The sequence below is a fragment of the Chlamydotis macqueenii genome, chromosome 3 (assembly GCF_036417535.1).
Source record: "Chlamydotis macqueenii isolate bChlMac1 chromosome 3, bChlMac1.mat, whole genome shotgun sequence".
Lineage (NCBI taxonomy): Eukaryota > Metazoa > Chordata > Aves > Otidiformes > Otididae > Chlamydotis > Chlamydotis macqueenii.
In genome coordinates, this window is record NC_141558.1 from 86,103,042 (window position 1) to 86,120,807 (window position 17,766).

Genomic DNA, 17,766 nt, shown 5'->3' on the forward strand with positions numbered 1-17,766 from the left:
GTAAATCAGCTTGAAGAATTATTTTTATATATCCATGTAAAGAATCCATTAGACAAGACATATGTCTTTGAAAAATGTCTTTCCTGTATCTCCTGCTTTAAATGAATGTTCTTTTATTTTTTTTCTCCTATAGTATCTTTCTCACTAACACTGTTAAAGCATTTCAAGCCAAGGTAGTAAAGCATATTAGGCTTTCAGTCCTGTCAGTGAGCACAGAGAATTCTGGAAGTTTGACCAAACCCTTAGTTTACATAATTAATTGCAATACAGTAATGAAGAGACGTAATTACAAATCTTTTCGATAATCTTAAAGTAAAAATGAAGGCATGTAATTGACAAATAATCTGATAATTTTTGTGTTCCAGTGGTTTAGTCTAATTCTATAACAACAGCATCACTTATTTAACAAGATTGTTTCTTTTCACCTTGCCACTGAATTAAATTGTATATAGTATAATTTGTCACTTCTCTGGAATGATTATTAAATTTACCATTGTTAGGAATATTCCAAACTCTGGATTTAAATCTACACAGTCTCCATCAGAAAAAATAAACTGCTTTTTTCTTTCTTTTCTTGCTGTTAAAATAATATAGATTTGTTGTGCTGCTACTGACAAGACAGGTAACTCAATTCGGTTGAATTCATCAAAACATCCCCAAGATCCAGACTGTGCAAGACCTAAAACAGGGACAGAAAAATGTATTATCTGTTGTTCTTCATGCTTATTTGAGATATCTGAACTAGATGACTTTTCCTTCAAGCAATTAAATAAGATTAGTTTTATTTATTGCCCTGTGGCCAAGACCTATCTTCTTCCACTCCACCTTACTATTTTCCTATTAATCTGAATTAATATAAGTTGATTCATAAAAAATGCTTAAAAGTGAATCAAAATCAGAAAAAAAAATCTTTTGATATCTTGGGGCATTTGGTAAATCTATCTTCCAGATCTTTATCTGAATGTAGCCTTTTATCGTAAAGCGGCAATTCAACTATTTGCAAAAAACTGTATTGTTAATCTAAAAAAATAAAAATAATTACTTGGAACTAGAAAAGACTAAATGTTGCAACAAAAAAACCCTCAAGTTTTTTCTTTTCATTTGGGTCTTCCAGCCTTCACAATGCTTTTAAATTGCTTTTTACTTGCCTCTTATAAATCATAAAAGTTAAAATTAAAAATTGACATTATTTTTGCACATACTAGGAGTTTTAATAAAATTCTGAATCTCACAAGACAGAAAATATTAATCTTAAATCATATGTCTCTATGCATAAGCATTATCATTTTAAGTCCAGATAATCTAGAAGTTTTTCACATAATGGTACAGGACATTAACAACATGCAAAGAGTGGACAATGCTCTGTGTGAACTTGTCTGCGAAAGAAAGAGGAAGATAGAGAAAGAAAATTAAGTGGAAAGAGAATCTAGAAGGACTATATTAATAACAATAGTATTTTCATAACAGATTAATTTCACTGTTGCCTAATTTCACTTTGGAAAAGTAACATGTATTTGGTAGTAACTAAGAGAACTGTTTCTTTAACAACTTTTTTATGAGAAAATTTGTAGCAACATTTTTTTTCCAAATTATGTTACAGTACCAGTAGGCAGCAGTTTTCTTTCATGTATACAGAAAGACAGATATTTAAAAGTGAAAAATTTATCCAGTGCATTCAGGGTACATTATTGCTACACAGTTAAGGCTAAACCACTTTAAAGGGGTTCTATCATGTACTCAAAGACTTTTTTAAAAACTATATAGCTTGACTTTCAAAGGGGCAATATGTTTATAAACCCACAGTGTTAGACACTTTTATACCATAACTATTTGCGGCATAAAAAAAAAAATAATTAGTAGTTTCACCCCTTGCTTCTCAGTATATACAAATACTGTAACTTTGAAAAATGAACTGACAGAAACCTCATGAAGTTTGAGTCCTTTATGTGGAACAGAGTAACTCCGTGCAGCAGCACAGCCTCAGTGCTGACTGGCGAAAAAGCAGTTTTGCAGAAAATGACCTGGTGTCCTGCTTAACAGCTAATTGAGCATGAATCAGAATTATCCACTTGTAGCAAAGGAAGCCAGCTGCATATTGGGCAAGAGTGTAGCCAGCAGGTTGAGGAAAATAATTGTTCACCTCTGCTCTGCACTTGTGAGATAACAGCTGGAGTACTGTGTCCACTTTGGGGCTTATCAGTAGAGGAGGGATATTGATATACTTGCATGAGTCTAGCAGATGGCTGCCATGATGTTCAGTGGCTGGAGGACATGACATAGAGGAAGAAGTTGAGAGAATAAGATTTATTGAGCCTGAAGAGAAAGCTAAAGGGAAAACCTAATGCTGTTCATAACTAGCTAATAGGAGACTGAGAAACTTGTGCCAGGCTCTTCTCAGAGTTGTAGTGGAAGACAAGACAGAAAAGACAATGGACCCAAGTTTCAATGTGGGAAATTCCAAGTCAATGGAAGTATAAAAAATGTTACCATGAGGATGACCAAACATTTCAACAGGGGCCCAGAGGTGTTTAACGTCCATCCCTGGAGATACTAAGAACTCAACATGAATAAGGTCCTGAGCAACCTGCTCTAACTGTACCTGCTAAATGACCTGTGGTGGTCTCTTCTATCTTACACAAAGACGACTTACCTTTGAAAATCCTACCCAAACCTCTGAAGTCCATTTGATCAGAGCAATTAAAGACTACTACATATTTTCCTAAAGCCTTTCCCATGTCTTTCGTCGTTTCTGTTTTACCAGTTCCAGCTGGTCCTGCTGGAGCTCCTCCCATGTTCATTCCCAAAGCCTGTGCTAAAGTTATATAGCACCTAGAAATGTTAATTTATGTTAATTTATTAAATTACATTAAAGATACATGTGTGTATATATAAGATAACAATGAGTTATGCAATATATTCTTAACAATGAGTTATGCAATATATTCTACAGCTCTTATGTTGAAAAATTACTTCTACATAGTCATTCTATTTATTTCCATGAGTACAGGAAGTTCAGAGTGGTCAAAGTCACAAAATATAGCATTTAAACATTACTTATAAAATAAAAAAAAATCTGGTGTTATTCACATTTTGTAACAAACTAGATTATTAGATGAGCTAAAAAATTAATGCAGACACTGACTGGTTGTCTTAGACTTTCAAAGACATTGGTAGCCACAAAATATTTCTAGAATTCCTTATTATAGAACTGGAAATATTTGACCTAAGCTTTTCTTCAGTATAGAAGTACTGCTAAACTATACATTACTATATAACCTTAAAGCAATTCATTTTTGTTACTAAGTCTTTTCTTTAAGACCAGGCAGTGATAAAATTTTCCAAGGAATTGCTAAGTGTATAAATTAGCAAGACTATATTTTACCTTTTCTAAAAGCATATAATTAAGTAAATGTATGAGAAGAATTTTCATGAATGACCTAGCCCACATAAGATTTAATTAGGAATGTAACTCTTTGAAGATATATGTGAAATAAACACTATATATATTAAAAGTATTCATCATGTATAATTGCTTTTCTAACCTGTCTGTAAGAGGTGTTATAACCAGACGATCAGTGCAACCCAGAAATTCATTTTGGTAAACAAAATCAACATCTGTAATGGATACCAAGACTTGATCAAGATCCTCTTTAAAGTAGAATCTAGACTGCTTTAACCATTCAAAATCAGTTGGCGATTCGATGTGCATTTTTACCTTAAAAGAAAGTAAACAAATGTGTATGTTAGAACTGAGTATCCACATTTATTGTCTTTGATAATTGTGATGAAATGCTTATTTGTATGAGAATAATGAGTGATTACTCAGGGTTAAAGTTCCTATATAAGTAAACTGAAATACACATAAACATCACATAATATGTTCAGATGTATGCTAAACTGATATTTTAAAATGTTCTGATCACTTTACCTGATCATTACAACATCTAGGTTAATCAAATAAATCTTAAAATGCTTCAGTAGTGCAGCTCACTCTCCAAGTGAAATCAGCAAACAATACTATGGGACAACGACTAGGAGGGGGTTAAATTAGTTTCTCTAAGGTTGATCCTAATAGAAGAACTTCTTAGGGTAAAATGCAGTTGCTACTTCCAGGAAGGAATGTGGTTGGCATGCTCGCTTACAGCAGTTTCGTAGGCAACACATGCTGCTTCTCTTAGCATATGCTAAGACGAACAGAAGGAGGAGAGTGGAGTGGAGTGGAGTGGAGTGGAGTGGAGTGGAGTGGAGTGGAGTGGAGTGGAGTGGAGATGAGACACTGCGGTCAAACTCTGTTACACCCCCTGCACAGACAGGAACTTCACGGTACTTGGTGGCTAATAAGCCATATAGTAGCTGATGAACTGCATTGCAACTGTCAAACAAGAAGGATGTCAGTTGCTGAGCCAAGAACTCTGTCGAAACTGTGTCCTTTAGATGAACTTTGCTCATTATAATCTCATTACAATGGTAAAAAACATGTCCATCCCAAAGCCTACCCACCTCTAACGTGAGACCACCCCTCACTGGGCATGTGCTCTAAATATTTTTACTATACCTTTAAGAAATGAGGCAAGAGAGTTTTACACAAATTAGCAATATAAGAACATATGACTACTGTTGAGTGATTCTAGTCAAACTCCACCTTAATGTAAGAAACAGTATAAAAGTAAACGGGCCAGAGGAGAAAATTAGGGAAGACTCCATTGTAACTTTTTGGATCAGTCGATGAGCTGAACCTGTGTTCTGTTCTACAGGGATGCTTATTGGGTAAGAACTTTATTCTATGCATGCTAAAATAACTAACCTAAGCTAGCTGTCATTAGTAATTTGTACTTGCAGTCAGCATACTATCATTGGCAATTTTCGAACCTTATCCTGTCACGAATCTATATTTCGTGTAATAAAATTCACTTTGTGCAAATTCCTAGGACCTTGAATAATTGAAATAAGAGGGTTTGACTCAGTGGCTTTGTCAACATGGATCCCTGAATAGGTTAGTTGAACCACCCTTCCATACTGTGGGCTGTCCAGTGGGTTTGGACAGACTGGCTGGAAGTAAGGGTCTTGTCTTTCTTGGGATACTGACAGATGGGGCAAACATAAAGGGTTCACTGGCAATCCTCCCTCTTAACATGACAAACACACTGCTAAACCCACCAAACACACTGGAATAAAAGGCATGATGAAGGATGGACCTGACTGAGGCACAGAAGGTAAATTGTGTAGAATCTAATAAGCTTGTGTCATTTGCAGAAAAACAGGGGAGAGACGTAGTGTTGAGGGATAGCATTCCTCAAAGAGTAAAGAAATGTAAACAATTTAGCACAGTCTAAGAAGTCCAAGTATAGGATTGGCATTATCTATTGATTTTAGTAGCAGTTTGTTTATCTTCTATGTATTCTCCTTAGGAAACAGAAAGAGAATCACAGTAGCCTGCTTTCCAAGAGAATAGGAAAGACAGAAAGCAGAAACTAGGAGATATGGAAGACATTGCTATCATTTCTGTAACTGTAGAATGGGTGGAGCTAAAGTGCAGCCTAGTGCCAACTACCGAAATTCTTTAACAAGCCATGAGGAAATTATCTATGATGATAAAGCTACACCACATTCAGCAGACTCAACATTTTTAGTTATGCAAGTAAGAGTAATACAACAGTTCTTCAGAGGACATACTAAAAGGTATTTGTCTGTCAAAACAATTCCGTAGGAAGAACTGGAAAACTGAAATATTCTAAGAAAAGTGTAAAAATTTGGAGCAAATATTTAGATGACATAACTGATGGATTTTATTTTAGTTTAAGCACAAATTTACTATTTTTACTATGATGAGATTATGGACATCTCTATCTTACAAACACGTGCATACACGTGTAACTGTAGCTACCAAATAAGAAAAAATATTATGACAGAAAATGCATTTAATTGTCAGAAATCAAAATCTGTACTTTACCAAATCATCAAAAATATCACGCTGATGCACATGAATGGTAATAAGCGTTTCAAATTTCACTCTGTCAAACTTGGAAAGATCATGCGTGGTCTGGCTAATCAACATATTCAGAATCTCTAGAAATCTCCTATTGGTTACTTGCATTATTTTTCTGTCCTCTTTAGCATTCTGCAGAGCTTCTTCTGAATCATGTGTCCACAACATTTGTATTCCCAGTAATCCAACCTACAAATTTAATATGTAAAAAAAATACAAAAGAATCCCTTGTTGAACACTAGTTGCCTAATAGAAGCCTTCAGTATAATAGTAACAATAAATTATGGTGTAGAGAGTCCCAAATTATCACTACATCCAGAATGATACTATCTCACCAGGATACTGTGCCTGCGTTAATTTGCTCTGCTGTGGTACTGGAAACTCCTGGGAAAACATTTAAAAACTTATATGAAAATTTGTCACATACTGAGATACAGACAATTTAAGGACAGTTCTCAGTTTCACTTACAATCCCTTAGTGTACTCCAGTACCAAACATAAAACAGATCTTAAATTGTGAGAAGTTCTTCTGAAAATTTCCCATTGTCAATTCGTAGCTAATTGAAGAACACACACAAAAAAAAAAATGCTGTGCATTTCTGCTGAACATGACATGGATTGCTATCTTCTAATGTGCTGTCATGACTGGAGTACAGGCTACAGCACACTGAACTACAAGATATTATGCTTCCAAGTAAATATGGGGAGTCATATGATGCTGCACATAAACTACAGTCTCAGATTGATTTTGCTTTACAGTATCAGTCACACCAATCACAAAACAGGATAGATGAGAACTGTATAGATATCTTTTCTTTTCCTCACATTTCTACATTCACAAAGCACTAAGACCCAAAAATTTGATTAACCCATTCTGTCTACTTTTCTGTCCTCCTAAACCTGTAGTGAGTTCACAGAGAGACTGTGTAGCAAGAAATACCACACCATTTTAGAATCATTGGGCTATCATCAGTAGAGTCTAAAACAAATTCATTTTAGATTGACCATACAATAAAAATATTATGCTATATAAAGGGCACCAAAAATTCAAGTCATTAAGGATTGCCTTCTATTGAGTAGATCCATATTCTTGTTTCCTCTATGAAAACTTCCTCATTCAGACAATCCCGTACGCTCTTTACATCCCACCTGCCCCCACACATAACCCAGACCGTGCACACAAATCCACATCCTGTCATCTCACCTGTGCTGGGAAGTGATTAAGAAAACTCAGCAACTGATATCCTGGGTCACAAATTTGGTAATATGCTGCCTTAATTATGCCATGCAATGAAATCTGCTGCACACACAATAAATTCTGCAACCAAAGTTCTACTGGTCCTTTTGCGATCACTGGAGTATTCAACTGAAAAATTAATAAAATTAAAAGGTACAAAATAAAACACAGTTAACAAACTTCTGTTCAAGAACACTGGTTACTAAATAGTTACTAAATTTTTATTCAAGACAACTACAGTTTGAATTTCAATAAATATACTAGAAATTTATTTAATGAAGACATTACAGTTTTGTTACATCAATCTTTGAAATATTCATTTGTAAATCACAATAAAAATTTAATATATACTTAAATATTCAACAATAGAATGATTTATCTATTAACAACATTTCTGGAAAAAAATAATTCAGATAATTACTGGAATTTTTTCTCCCTCTCTTGATATGACTGCCAGTATGCGATCATAATCCTTTGAGTGAAACTCTACTTCATTTATATTGTCAGATATGGAAGGCAGATGTGGCTGTAAGGATAATTAAAAAGTCATTCAATGTAAATATGTAACATTAGCAAACACAAAGAATCTCAAGTAAGGTTATCCTGCAAAGGTTCATCTGAATCTCCAGATAAATTTCTGGCCATCTGTAGGTAATAATTAAAGAAAATTAAAACTGTGCCCGAGCTAATTGGCTCTGCTGTGGTATTGGAAACTCCTGAGAAAACATTTAAAAACTTATATGAAAATTTGTCACATACTGAGATACAGACAATTTAAGGACAGTTCTCAGTTTCACTTACAATCCCTTAGTGTACTCCAGTATCACAAACATAAACAGGTCTTAATGGTTGTGTAGGATTTTATCTCCATTTGCTAGGTTTTTTACAGTTTCCAGAGGTGATCTAGCGGAACAGAGGTCAGCTACTGTGTGAGATCAATTATCTTATCTCAGTCAATCCTCGGGAACAATCCAGACTAGCTGGATGAATTTTGCAATGTGCAAACTAGGAAGGTCTCAGAATCCCTTCTGTTAGTTCAGTTGTGAAAGGAACCACCAGCAAATCACTTGATGGGATCATATTCTAGTGTTCTGAATTCTGAAGATTTTTTTTAAATTACAGATATCTAAAGAGTAAGAAATGAAAATTTTTCTCAAGGAAAGTTTTTAAGAAGAAAATAGTTGTGTTTCAGTTTATTAAATGCTTTTCCATATTCTATTTTTTTTTATGATAAGCAGAAAAAAATCACTAAGATCGTACCTGGATTGTATGAGAATCACTTGCTTGTCCAAGAATTTCAAGAAGGACGGGATCAGAAACAAAAAAGAATCGAGGAAACAGTAGTCTTTTCTTCTCTAAGTATCTTTCAAAATGAACAAAACTTTGATTAGAATATTTCAGCTCTCCATTTTTTTTCTACATAAGAGTGAAAGTAAGACTGAAATACTATTCATATAAACTATTTACAAAATAATAATGCATTAAAAATCAAACAATTCATACCCTGTAAGTGATTTCTGACATACTTCCAACTGTTCATGTAAATGAGGGAGAAGTTGCTTCATAGTCTCATCTCCAACACAGCAGCTAATTACATTCGGGTTTTCACGAGCTCGTTGCATTATTCTCATCCATGATTTGTCAATAGACTGAAAACGCTTTGCTTCCTATATATAGCAAAAACTTAAGTACCTTCACAGCAAAATCTTTTGGAAGTTATTACACATATAGCTTTTAATAAAGAATAATGGGCAAGCATTGTAAAGTTTACCTGGGGTAACTGTTTTGCAATATCTCCCCCTACAAAAACAGCTTCAAGATAAATCCAGAGGTTCTGCACAACCAGCCATTCTTCAATTATGTCTGTAGAGCTGCTTAGTTTATAAATCCAGCTCTGAATTTCCTTTTTAAATGGTGTATTGTATCTAAAAAAAAAAAAAAAGGATGAGAAGCAGAAATTATTTAATTCTAAATAAAGCTATTATAAAATAAATACTAACAATGATGAAAAAACCCACAAACAACACTTCTTTCACTTAGATCAAGAATAATCTTCTGGAAATTTTCTGCCAGCTTGATTACATTCAAATACATTGAGACAATAGATTGCTACTAATACATGAAATTCTTCACTTGAGGAAGTTTTTAATTAGACACCGCAATGTTCTTTTTCATTAAAAATAATATTCCATACACATTTACTGCTGATTTAGCCCAATAATAGTACAGTTTCTATCTTAGTGTTTTTCTGTAAATACCATACACAATGCATTTTAAAGTACCTATTGGTCAGTAAAGAGCCAAGAATCATTAAACTGTCCTCCATCAACATTATAATTTCTGATGATTCATTTCCCCTTAACAGTAACTCTCCTCTCCCTTTGAATGATGAAAAACTCAGAATTTGGCTTCCCCAAATGTTAGCTATTTGAGATAGTTTGGCTTCTATATCCTTTTCCTTTATAGCAGATATGCATATATCCTGCAAAGAAAGAATAATGTTTTAGCACCTTCATTCTTCAGAAATATTTCCTAATATTACACATCTAGTAATAGAATATTTTACAAAAATACATGAAATTTTATAAAGTATTATAGAAATATGTCACACAAATGCAGAGATCACAATACTAATTTTACTCACTCAAATTAACTGAAAAGTGCACACTTGGAAATGCATGGATATACCATTTCTGTAGCTTCACATGTTGTTATTTCTGTGTAACAAGATGTCTCAATCATAATTTCTGCAAGGTTTAGGGTAGTGATGTAGGCTCATCACCAGATGAACTCTCAATCTTATCACATTTCAATTTATAGAATTACAGAATCTAAGAATAGTTTAGTTTGGAAAGACCATCAAGTCCAATATTCTATTCAAATCAGATCATAAATCAGAACTAAGCAGATCACCTTGGAATGCTTCCATATAAATCAAGTGTGAATGTAACAATAGCTTTTGCATGCATATTTACCCTATAAAACTTGCAAATTACACTGAGAGCTTTTTCAGGTTATGTGGGGGATCTTTTGAAATTGCATGGTTCTGAAGAAGCCATAAAGATCTAGAAAAGTATTTATATTAAATATTAATAAGCATGGAGCCTTCCTCTAAAATTTCTGATTTATTTAGAAATCTTGAAAGTAATAAAAAATTAGGTGACCATGATAATTTGAAGTTTTGCTTGTTTTTTTTTTCCTGTTTAAAAAAAGCTAAGAAAATTGAGCCAGGAAGAATGTGAGGAGATTATCTAGAAATAAGTGTTCAAAGATTCCAGCTGCTACCTCTGTTCTTTGGATAAGAACTTCTAAATAAAATACAAATTATTTTAAACTAGAGTGGTCTGATTGAAAGTCAGGGACTTTAATGAAGTAAAAATTGTTTTTAAAAGGTGATCATTTGATAAGTAATCATACTATTTTTAATAAATATTCTAAAATGTAAAATTAACAAGGAGGGGGAAAAATGTATGTCCTTACCTCAATATCATCTCTATGTTCAAGAATTGGTGCTTCCATGATGTTTCCAAGGCAAAAGGAATCAGATTCTATATCAAATTGATGTCCTGTTGTTTCAGCAATACGATTCCAGTGTCTTAGCTTCATTGCTTTGTCACTCATAACTTCCAGCAAATGACAAGACTCATTAAAATCATCAATTTTTTTCTTGAGTTCAGTAAACGCTTGCCAGTGTTGGAGTCCTTTGGGTAGTCTACAGCACCTACAGTTGAGTTAAATTGACACAGTAGTAAATGTCTCTTTTGTCAAAATAAGAATTATTGAAACATTTTAAAAACAGACAAGGAGATATGAAGTAGCCTGTATTAAGGTCAATGTTTTCTATGCAAAATTCCAATTTGGGTCAATCAGTCTACCTTTTTAGGAAAAACTAATGCAAATTCCCTAGTAACAAATCATAATATTTAACAGTTTTAACCACTGATATTCTCCTCGCAAATAAACAGACATACTGCAGTTTGCATTAAAACATAGTTTATCTGCTGCTTATCATCATAAACTCTTTATTGGCAAACAAAAGACAAAGAAAAAAATAGTTAAATTTCACATATGTAATCCTTCTACAAATAAAATATTTACTTCAATTTACAATGCTAGTAATACATATGGCACATATTAACATACCACTTTGGAGAAAGACGTGAAAATTAGAAAGATATGACCACATTCTCTACTTTTGGTTAGTGGTCCTGAAACTATTCACCAAGAAAATTAAAATTATATACTTCTAATGTGGAAAAACCCCAATAAAACAGTTAAATGAATAGTTGCCTCTTTGACCACAGTTTTATAGAGCCTACACACTAAGAATCAAGCAGTTGACCCACCACTGGAATGTCCTAATGTAAATGATAACATATATCCTTAGCAGGAAAAGTAATAAAGCCTGGATCATATTTCCCTTGGGTTTGCATCCTTGTCACTTATCTCCCTACCTCCCACTGATATAATTTCATGTTTTCTGTAATCAGGTACAACACAGCAGTCTGTCTTGCTTAAAGCTATGTGGGTGCTGTGTGGTTGCCAGTACATTCATGTTGATTAGCTCCCTTGTTGCTGTCAAACAGAATGTTTAATACCTGCCTGCCCTTCCCTGAGGGGGGAAAGTATTTTGCTCCTGGTTTTGGACTACTGTGAAGTTTTCACTGTTAGAAAACTCATAGGCATTTAAGGTTATTTTGTGTGAAATCTGCCTCTCAAATCTAGCCACTAGATTTGAAAAAAAAAAATATCCAAGAATGTTGAAAAAGAGGAGCAAAGACATGGTCAGAAAGTGACATCATAGATCACGTTTTTCTTAATGAAACCAGGCAAAACACCAGAATATTTTATAAATTTATCTGTTTGCAGCCATTCTCTTAATTCATTTGTAAAGCATGAATTTCAGGTTCAGTGACCTTGGACACATGAATCAGGTAGAGCAAAGAGGCAGATTTTGAATGACATCCTTCAAGTTCCAGAGCTGGGATCCCTGTTACTCTTATTGAGTCTTGTGAACCAGGAGATACTGTTTCAAACAAAGACAAGATACTGCCAATTAGGTGTCTGTCAACATCTCAGTTCTTTGAGAGATTAATCCCTGAAATTCTAACAGCATATGTAACCTCAAATTCAGCAAAGAAAAATACTCTTTGGCACTTATTTCCTTGAAAGGTTATTAGTCTCTGGTTAATGTTTCCCCCTTGGAGATTCGGAAATAATGGAAACTAAAATCTAGCCTTCAACTCTGATTGTCAAATGTGCAATTTCAAAACTACAGAAATTCTTTATTTACCTATTTTATGCCTTACAATGACATATTTGATATATCAGTTAACCTTCAGGAAAACATATATTTACTAGACTGCCATGACACACTGGACTAGAAGTCAATACCAAAAAAAAAAATCAAGTGAAAAATTACACATTGTGTAGTACAGATCCTCTTCCCCTAGTTCAGGAAGGTCATACTACTATTTTTGGGTTACCTGAACCCATCAGTGTAATAAGCCATGGAAAAACTGTCAAAGTAATGCCAAAAGTTAAGATATGTTGACAAAACGGAGAATGAAAGGAAATGATGGGTAAATAGGTGGCATATGTACTTAACAGCCTAAGAAAGAACTACTTATACTGCAGTTACAAAAGTAACTGCCATTTTGTACACTTCTATTTGAACTACCTTAAACAAATGTAAATTTCAGAGAGTAATACAATTTAGCTCTTGTGGACCTCTGTATTTCAGCAATTAGTTTATAACATTATCTAAGATCAAATTTAAAGCTGTTTTAACAGACCTGCCCTGCTCTATAACTGTAGTATAGATAGACTCTAAAATACCAAATACTGGCATGAGTACAAATGTACATCAATTAGTCACGCTTTATTGTAGACATTAATAATGAAAGATTCTTGAAAATTGCTCTAATAGGAGGACTCGGTTTGCAAAGAAAGCTGGAGCTGTTTTAGAATGGAGCTTGCCTAGTTTAGGTAGCAGGAGAGTTGGGGACTGCACTCAATGAAGCAGTTATTTTGTTGTAAAATAATCCTTGGCTTAGTCATCTGTATTACATTTATTTCCAAAATAATATCTGTAGTTTTGAAAATATTAAAAATAGTGTCAAATTAAAAGGTCAGAAAATAGTTCTGAATCAAACTAATTACATCTAATCCTCTCAACAATGTCAAAACCATTTTAAGTTTCCAGTATTAATGCAATATTTTTAATTTTTTTACAAATTCATACTATTTAAGACACTCAGCACTGTTAAAGTATTTGAAATGGCAGAAATGTTTTTTTAAAAGGATAAAATATTCTAAAAGACTCTGAAGTGTTTTATTGTATTCATGACTTAAAATCAATGGGCTAATCCTCCCAGTTCAAGAACTTAACTTTTACAAATAAATTTTCAGTTCTCATAACCTCTTGATTGGTTTAGCTAAGGAGATCGACTCTTCAACTGATCATATGCTCTTCGATTATCAAAACTATAGGTAAAAGACTGGTTAACTAAAAGTACAGTTTCACTCCTCCTGCTTTATGATAAATCTTATTCATGGAAGTTTTGTATTTAAAGATATCAAATAGCTTTACTGAAGTTACCTCAATCTTAATGCATTTAACATCAATTATAATTCACATTATTAACATACCTGTTTTGAAAGTCTTGAAGTTCAGCATTAATTTTTTCAATATCTACATCTGCCCAAAGTATCTCATAATAACTGTTGACAGTGTTTATTACAGTATCATATAATCCATACAATTTCTGAAGCAAGCCTAACTCCTTCCTGGGAAATAAAAATAATCATACTGATAATTTCATTCAGCTATTTGGATATCTCACAATAGTTAAACACATGGTATACATAATATTACTACCAAAAAATTACATAGATCAATTAGATTATGTTTCTTAATGCAGAAAAGAACACTTACTGAATGAAATCTACAAAAAAAAAAAAAAAAAAAGCAGACAGACAGCTGGTACTAAGGTCCAAATATCCACACTATATTTGGGGGAAGCTTTGTTTTAGTCTAGTTCTATAAAACTTCCATTTATCCAAAAGGAACCTAGCTTATGTACCCTGAGCTGGCTCTGCAGTGCAAAGCAGACTGCAGCAAGAGGCAACAATTAGTCAATTTACTTTGGAAGCACTCTCTGAATCTCACCAAAATGTTGACCTAAAAACACCCAGAAGGGTCAGATCCTCATCTGGCGTGAGTCATCATCAAACCACGGAAATGGCTGGTGCAGAAACTTTGGAATCTAATTCTCATTTGTGCAACTGCTCAAAAAATTTAGACTTTCATAAAAGCTCTAGCTATATTTTTCATATATAATGATGCACTGACATTTCCCTGCCTTTTCCTTGTTGGTTCTTTGTACCATATTTTAATATGTAATACTATATTTACTCACCTACTTATATATAAGTATACACATATTTCTAGGACATGGTATTCTGCTCCGTTATATAGTATTTACATGTAATAAAATAATCTGGTACGGTTCTGTTACCATAATAAATAAATACAATTATTTTTCATTGGCAAATTCATTAAACCTCAAAAATTTGTATTGATTTTTTAAAATATAATTTAAGGCAATGGAAACCTTCCACATTGTCATATTTCCCCGTTTGGTGTACCCTAAGCCTTTCTGACATACTTAATAAACACCTAGGACAGCTGTATTTCCACAGTTACCTGACTTTATGCAAAACTTCATAGTTTGTGACAGGCAGTCCAAACAACTGTTCACCAGATGAGTATGTGATAAACTTTCTCCACAACTCATCGAAGTTAGCCTGATAAAATTAGGATTCATACAGACAAAATTAAAATATGCTTAGAATATAAGTTTTAATTTTAAATTGTCTAATAATAAATCTTAAACAGTTCTAAACTTGTCTTAAAGTAATTCTATTAGAAGCATATTTAAATGTCTGAAAATGTTTGTTCTAAACTTTTGAAGGTTCTCATGTAATATAATGCTCAAATCCATACATTGAATTTAAATAGTGAAAGTTTATATAAGAAGCAATAATTTGAAGAAGCATTTTATAAAAATATGATGTGAAATGAATTCCACATCGTTGAGGAAAAAAAAAGAGAAAATACTTGTATCAGATGGTAAAATACACAGACTGAAAAAAACACTGAAGAGTACCAAAAAATACAACTACTTTCAAAATATAACTGCTGTCTAAAGGATATGATCACCATAGAAAAATGGAAACAAGAATAATTTTGGCAGTTACTATCCATAAGTACAAGGCATTTTCTTGGCAAAACAATAAATACAGCAAATTCAACCAAAATCACTCAATTTTCAGTACAAATTAGATGCATTAGGAGGTTTAAGTACATTCCGTTAGTTACTTAGTGCTTTTCACAAACTAAATATACTTTTTATACAGTCTAATTGATATATAAGAGATTGAAAAAAGTCCTGTTGAAAAAAAAAATCTTAAAGTTACTACAACTTGTAAAGAAAGGAAGAAGGATTAAAAATAAATTTAAAACTGGTTATGAACCCATGAACTAAGGTTCATAACAAACAAGTATCAAGTTGAAAGACAATTAGCTAACAGAAAATATCATTTTTAAAAGATTAAAAGCTTGTCTTATGTGACTTATAGGTAACCTGGCTTCTTTTCAGTCATTATCAAGTTGTCATGCCTCCCTCTTCTATTGCTTTTATTACTTCAATTGATAATTTCTGCTCACAAAAATGCAAAGATGGAAGCAAGGTTACACATCCTTCCACATTAAGGAAAACATTGCTTGACAGAAACTAAAATCTAGTTAACATAATACTATACAGAATGTCCATCAAGACACATTTACCAAAGACTGTAAATGTGTCTTTTTCTAGCAATAGTAGACCTAATTTTAACCATTTGGAAACTCAACAGTTTCTTACCTGAAAGATCTGTAGCCTATTACTGGCTTCCTGAGGTGGAACACCTGGAACCATAGGTCCTTCCTTTCAAATAAGCAGTTAAGAAAAATTGAATATTAGTTCTCAAAGTGACTGAAGACAATTGTATATTTACAGGTCAACACAAAATGTGTATTTTTCGTGGTAGTCAAAATCCAATCAAGTCATGTATCTTGGTAATGCAATACTTACAATGGTAAATTTAAGAAATTATAACTTTTATGAAATTGATAATTTTTTAGCTTAATTAAACTGAATAGGACTAGACTTCTCATTTTTCATATTTTGGCATTTTGATGAAAATAAAAAATAAAACACCCAGTGAATCACCTGAGACTGTTGATGTTGATGTGTAAGTAAAGATGCCACAACATGTGCTACAATTTCTAAATTAATTTTTAATTTAACTTCTAAATTAAGATTTAATGGCAAGTTGTACCACCAGGGATTCTTTTCTTTTCTTACAGAGCAGTGTGCACTGCTATTTCCTCATACTGAAAAATCTGACCTACAGTGCTGACTGCTTAGTAACCATGGCATCAACCACTCAGTAGCTCAGAAGAATAAAATTCTGGCACCCAACTGCTGCAAATCAAAAATATTGAAAAACTAAGTACAAGCCTTACACATAACTACTAAATTCATTTACCATTTCATATGACATTTCGAATTTTGACACATCCTCACGAAAAACTGCGACTGATTCTAGCAAATTACTCTTAAATTTGGGCTGAACTTGAACCAACTCCTCTTGAACTCTGGCCTGACATAGAGAAGTATAAAATCAAGTTATTTCTTTAAAAATCAGGATCAGACATTTGATTTACATATAAAACAACATTATAAACAAAAAGCATTAAAATTTTGAAAAAAAAATCAATTATTTGAAGCTAAATAGATTTTTTTTTCCTTTTATGGTGCTACATGTTAAGTTTTTCAGATGAAAAGTGGAGAGGAAAAAAAATCAACCAAAAACTATAACAACATCTCCCCTCTACCTTTAAGTGAACATGTTTCATTTCAAGGGAGCAGGGGAACAAAACAACATAGAAAAGGGGGGAAAAAAGATCCCGTTCTCTTCCTTTCTTCCCTCTCACCAAAAAAAACCCCCCTCAAAACCAAAAGTTGTGGGTTCCTGTCCTCATGGATGGTTCAGTCTTCTCTTTAACAACTTTCTTACTCTTTGTTCAAAAGCTTGAGAGAAAGAACCAAGAGCTGCATGAAACGCAAATGTAAAATATACTATTGAGCTCTTAAGTCCTTTCCAGAGTGATTAATCTGTGGGGCAGGATCTAACTTAATTGTTCCAACAAAATATCTACATAATTTCATCTAACCTTCTATGCTACAGAAAATATTCAATAAACATTGAGCTTTGGAGGGATATAAGGCTGTCCTAAGCAATAAAGGTAACTGTACAATCACCACTTAGGGGTAAGGGCATGGGCAGAGTATGCACTTCTTAAAAACAGGTAATCTAAGGGTAGTAATCTTCCTGATCAGACAAGAATGACACAAAAATTGGAAATGAAGAATAGCAGAAAGAGCAGAGAGACAAAATAAATTTCTAATTTTCCTGCAGGTTTTAAGCACATATG

General features: G+C 33.2%; 1 protein-coding gene across 2 annotated transcripts in view; it reads right to left on the reverse strand.

Moving 5' to 3' along the window:
• Positions 1–17,766, reverse strand: part of DNAH8 (dynein axonemal heavy chain 8) — a 147,300-nt gene that overhangs the window by 87,823 nt on the left and 41,711 nt on the right. For both annotated transcript variants that reach the window (XM_086743430.1, XM_086743429.1), the window contains exons 31-45: positions 16,818–16,931; positions 16,151–16,213; positions 14,932–15,032; positions 13,875–14,012; positions 10,704–10,944; positions 9,506–9,705; positions 8,995–9,148; positions 8,727–8,890; positions 8,484–8,586; positions 7,645–7,749; positions 7,191–7,352; positions 5,951–6,175; positions 3,543–3,715; positions 2,651–2,829; positions 492–679 (exon numbers count right to left, since the gene is read on the reverse strand). In XM_086743430.1, the coding sequence (XP_086599556.1) occupies positions 492–679; positions 2,651–2,829; positions 3,543–3,715; positions 5,951–6,175; positions 7,191–7,352; positions 7,645–7,749; positions 8,484–8,586; positions 8,727–8,890; positions 8,995–9,148; positions 9,506–9,705; positions 10,704–10,944; positions 13,875–14,012; positions 14,932–15,032; positions 16,151–16,213; positions 16,818–16,931 (2,310 nt within the window). The remainder of the gene's footprint in view (positions 1–491; positions 680–2,650; positions 2,830–3,542; positions 3,716–5,950; positions 6,176–7,190; positions 7,353–7,644; positions 7,750–8,483; positions 8,587–8,726; positions 8,891–8,994; positions 9,149–9,505; positions 9,706–10,703; positions 10,945–13,874; positions 14,013–14,931; positions 15,033–16,150; positions 16,214–16,817; positions 16,932–17,766) is intronic.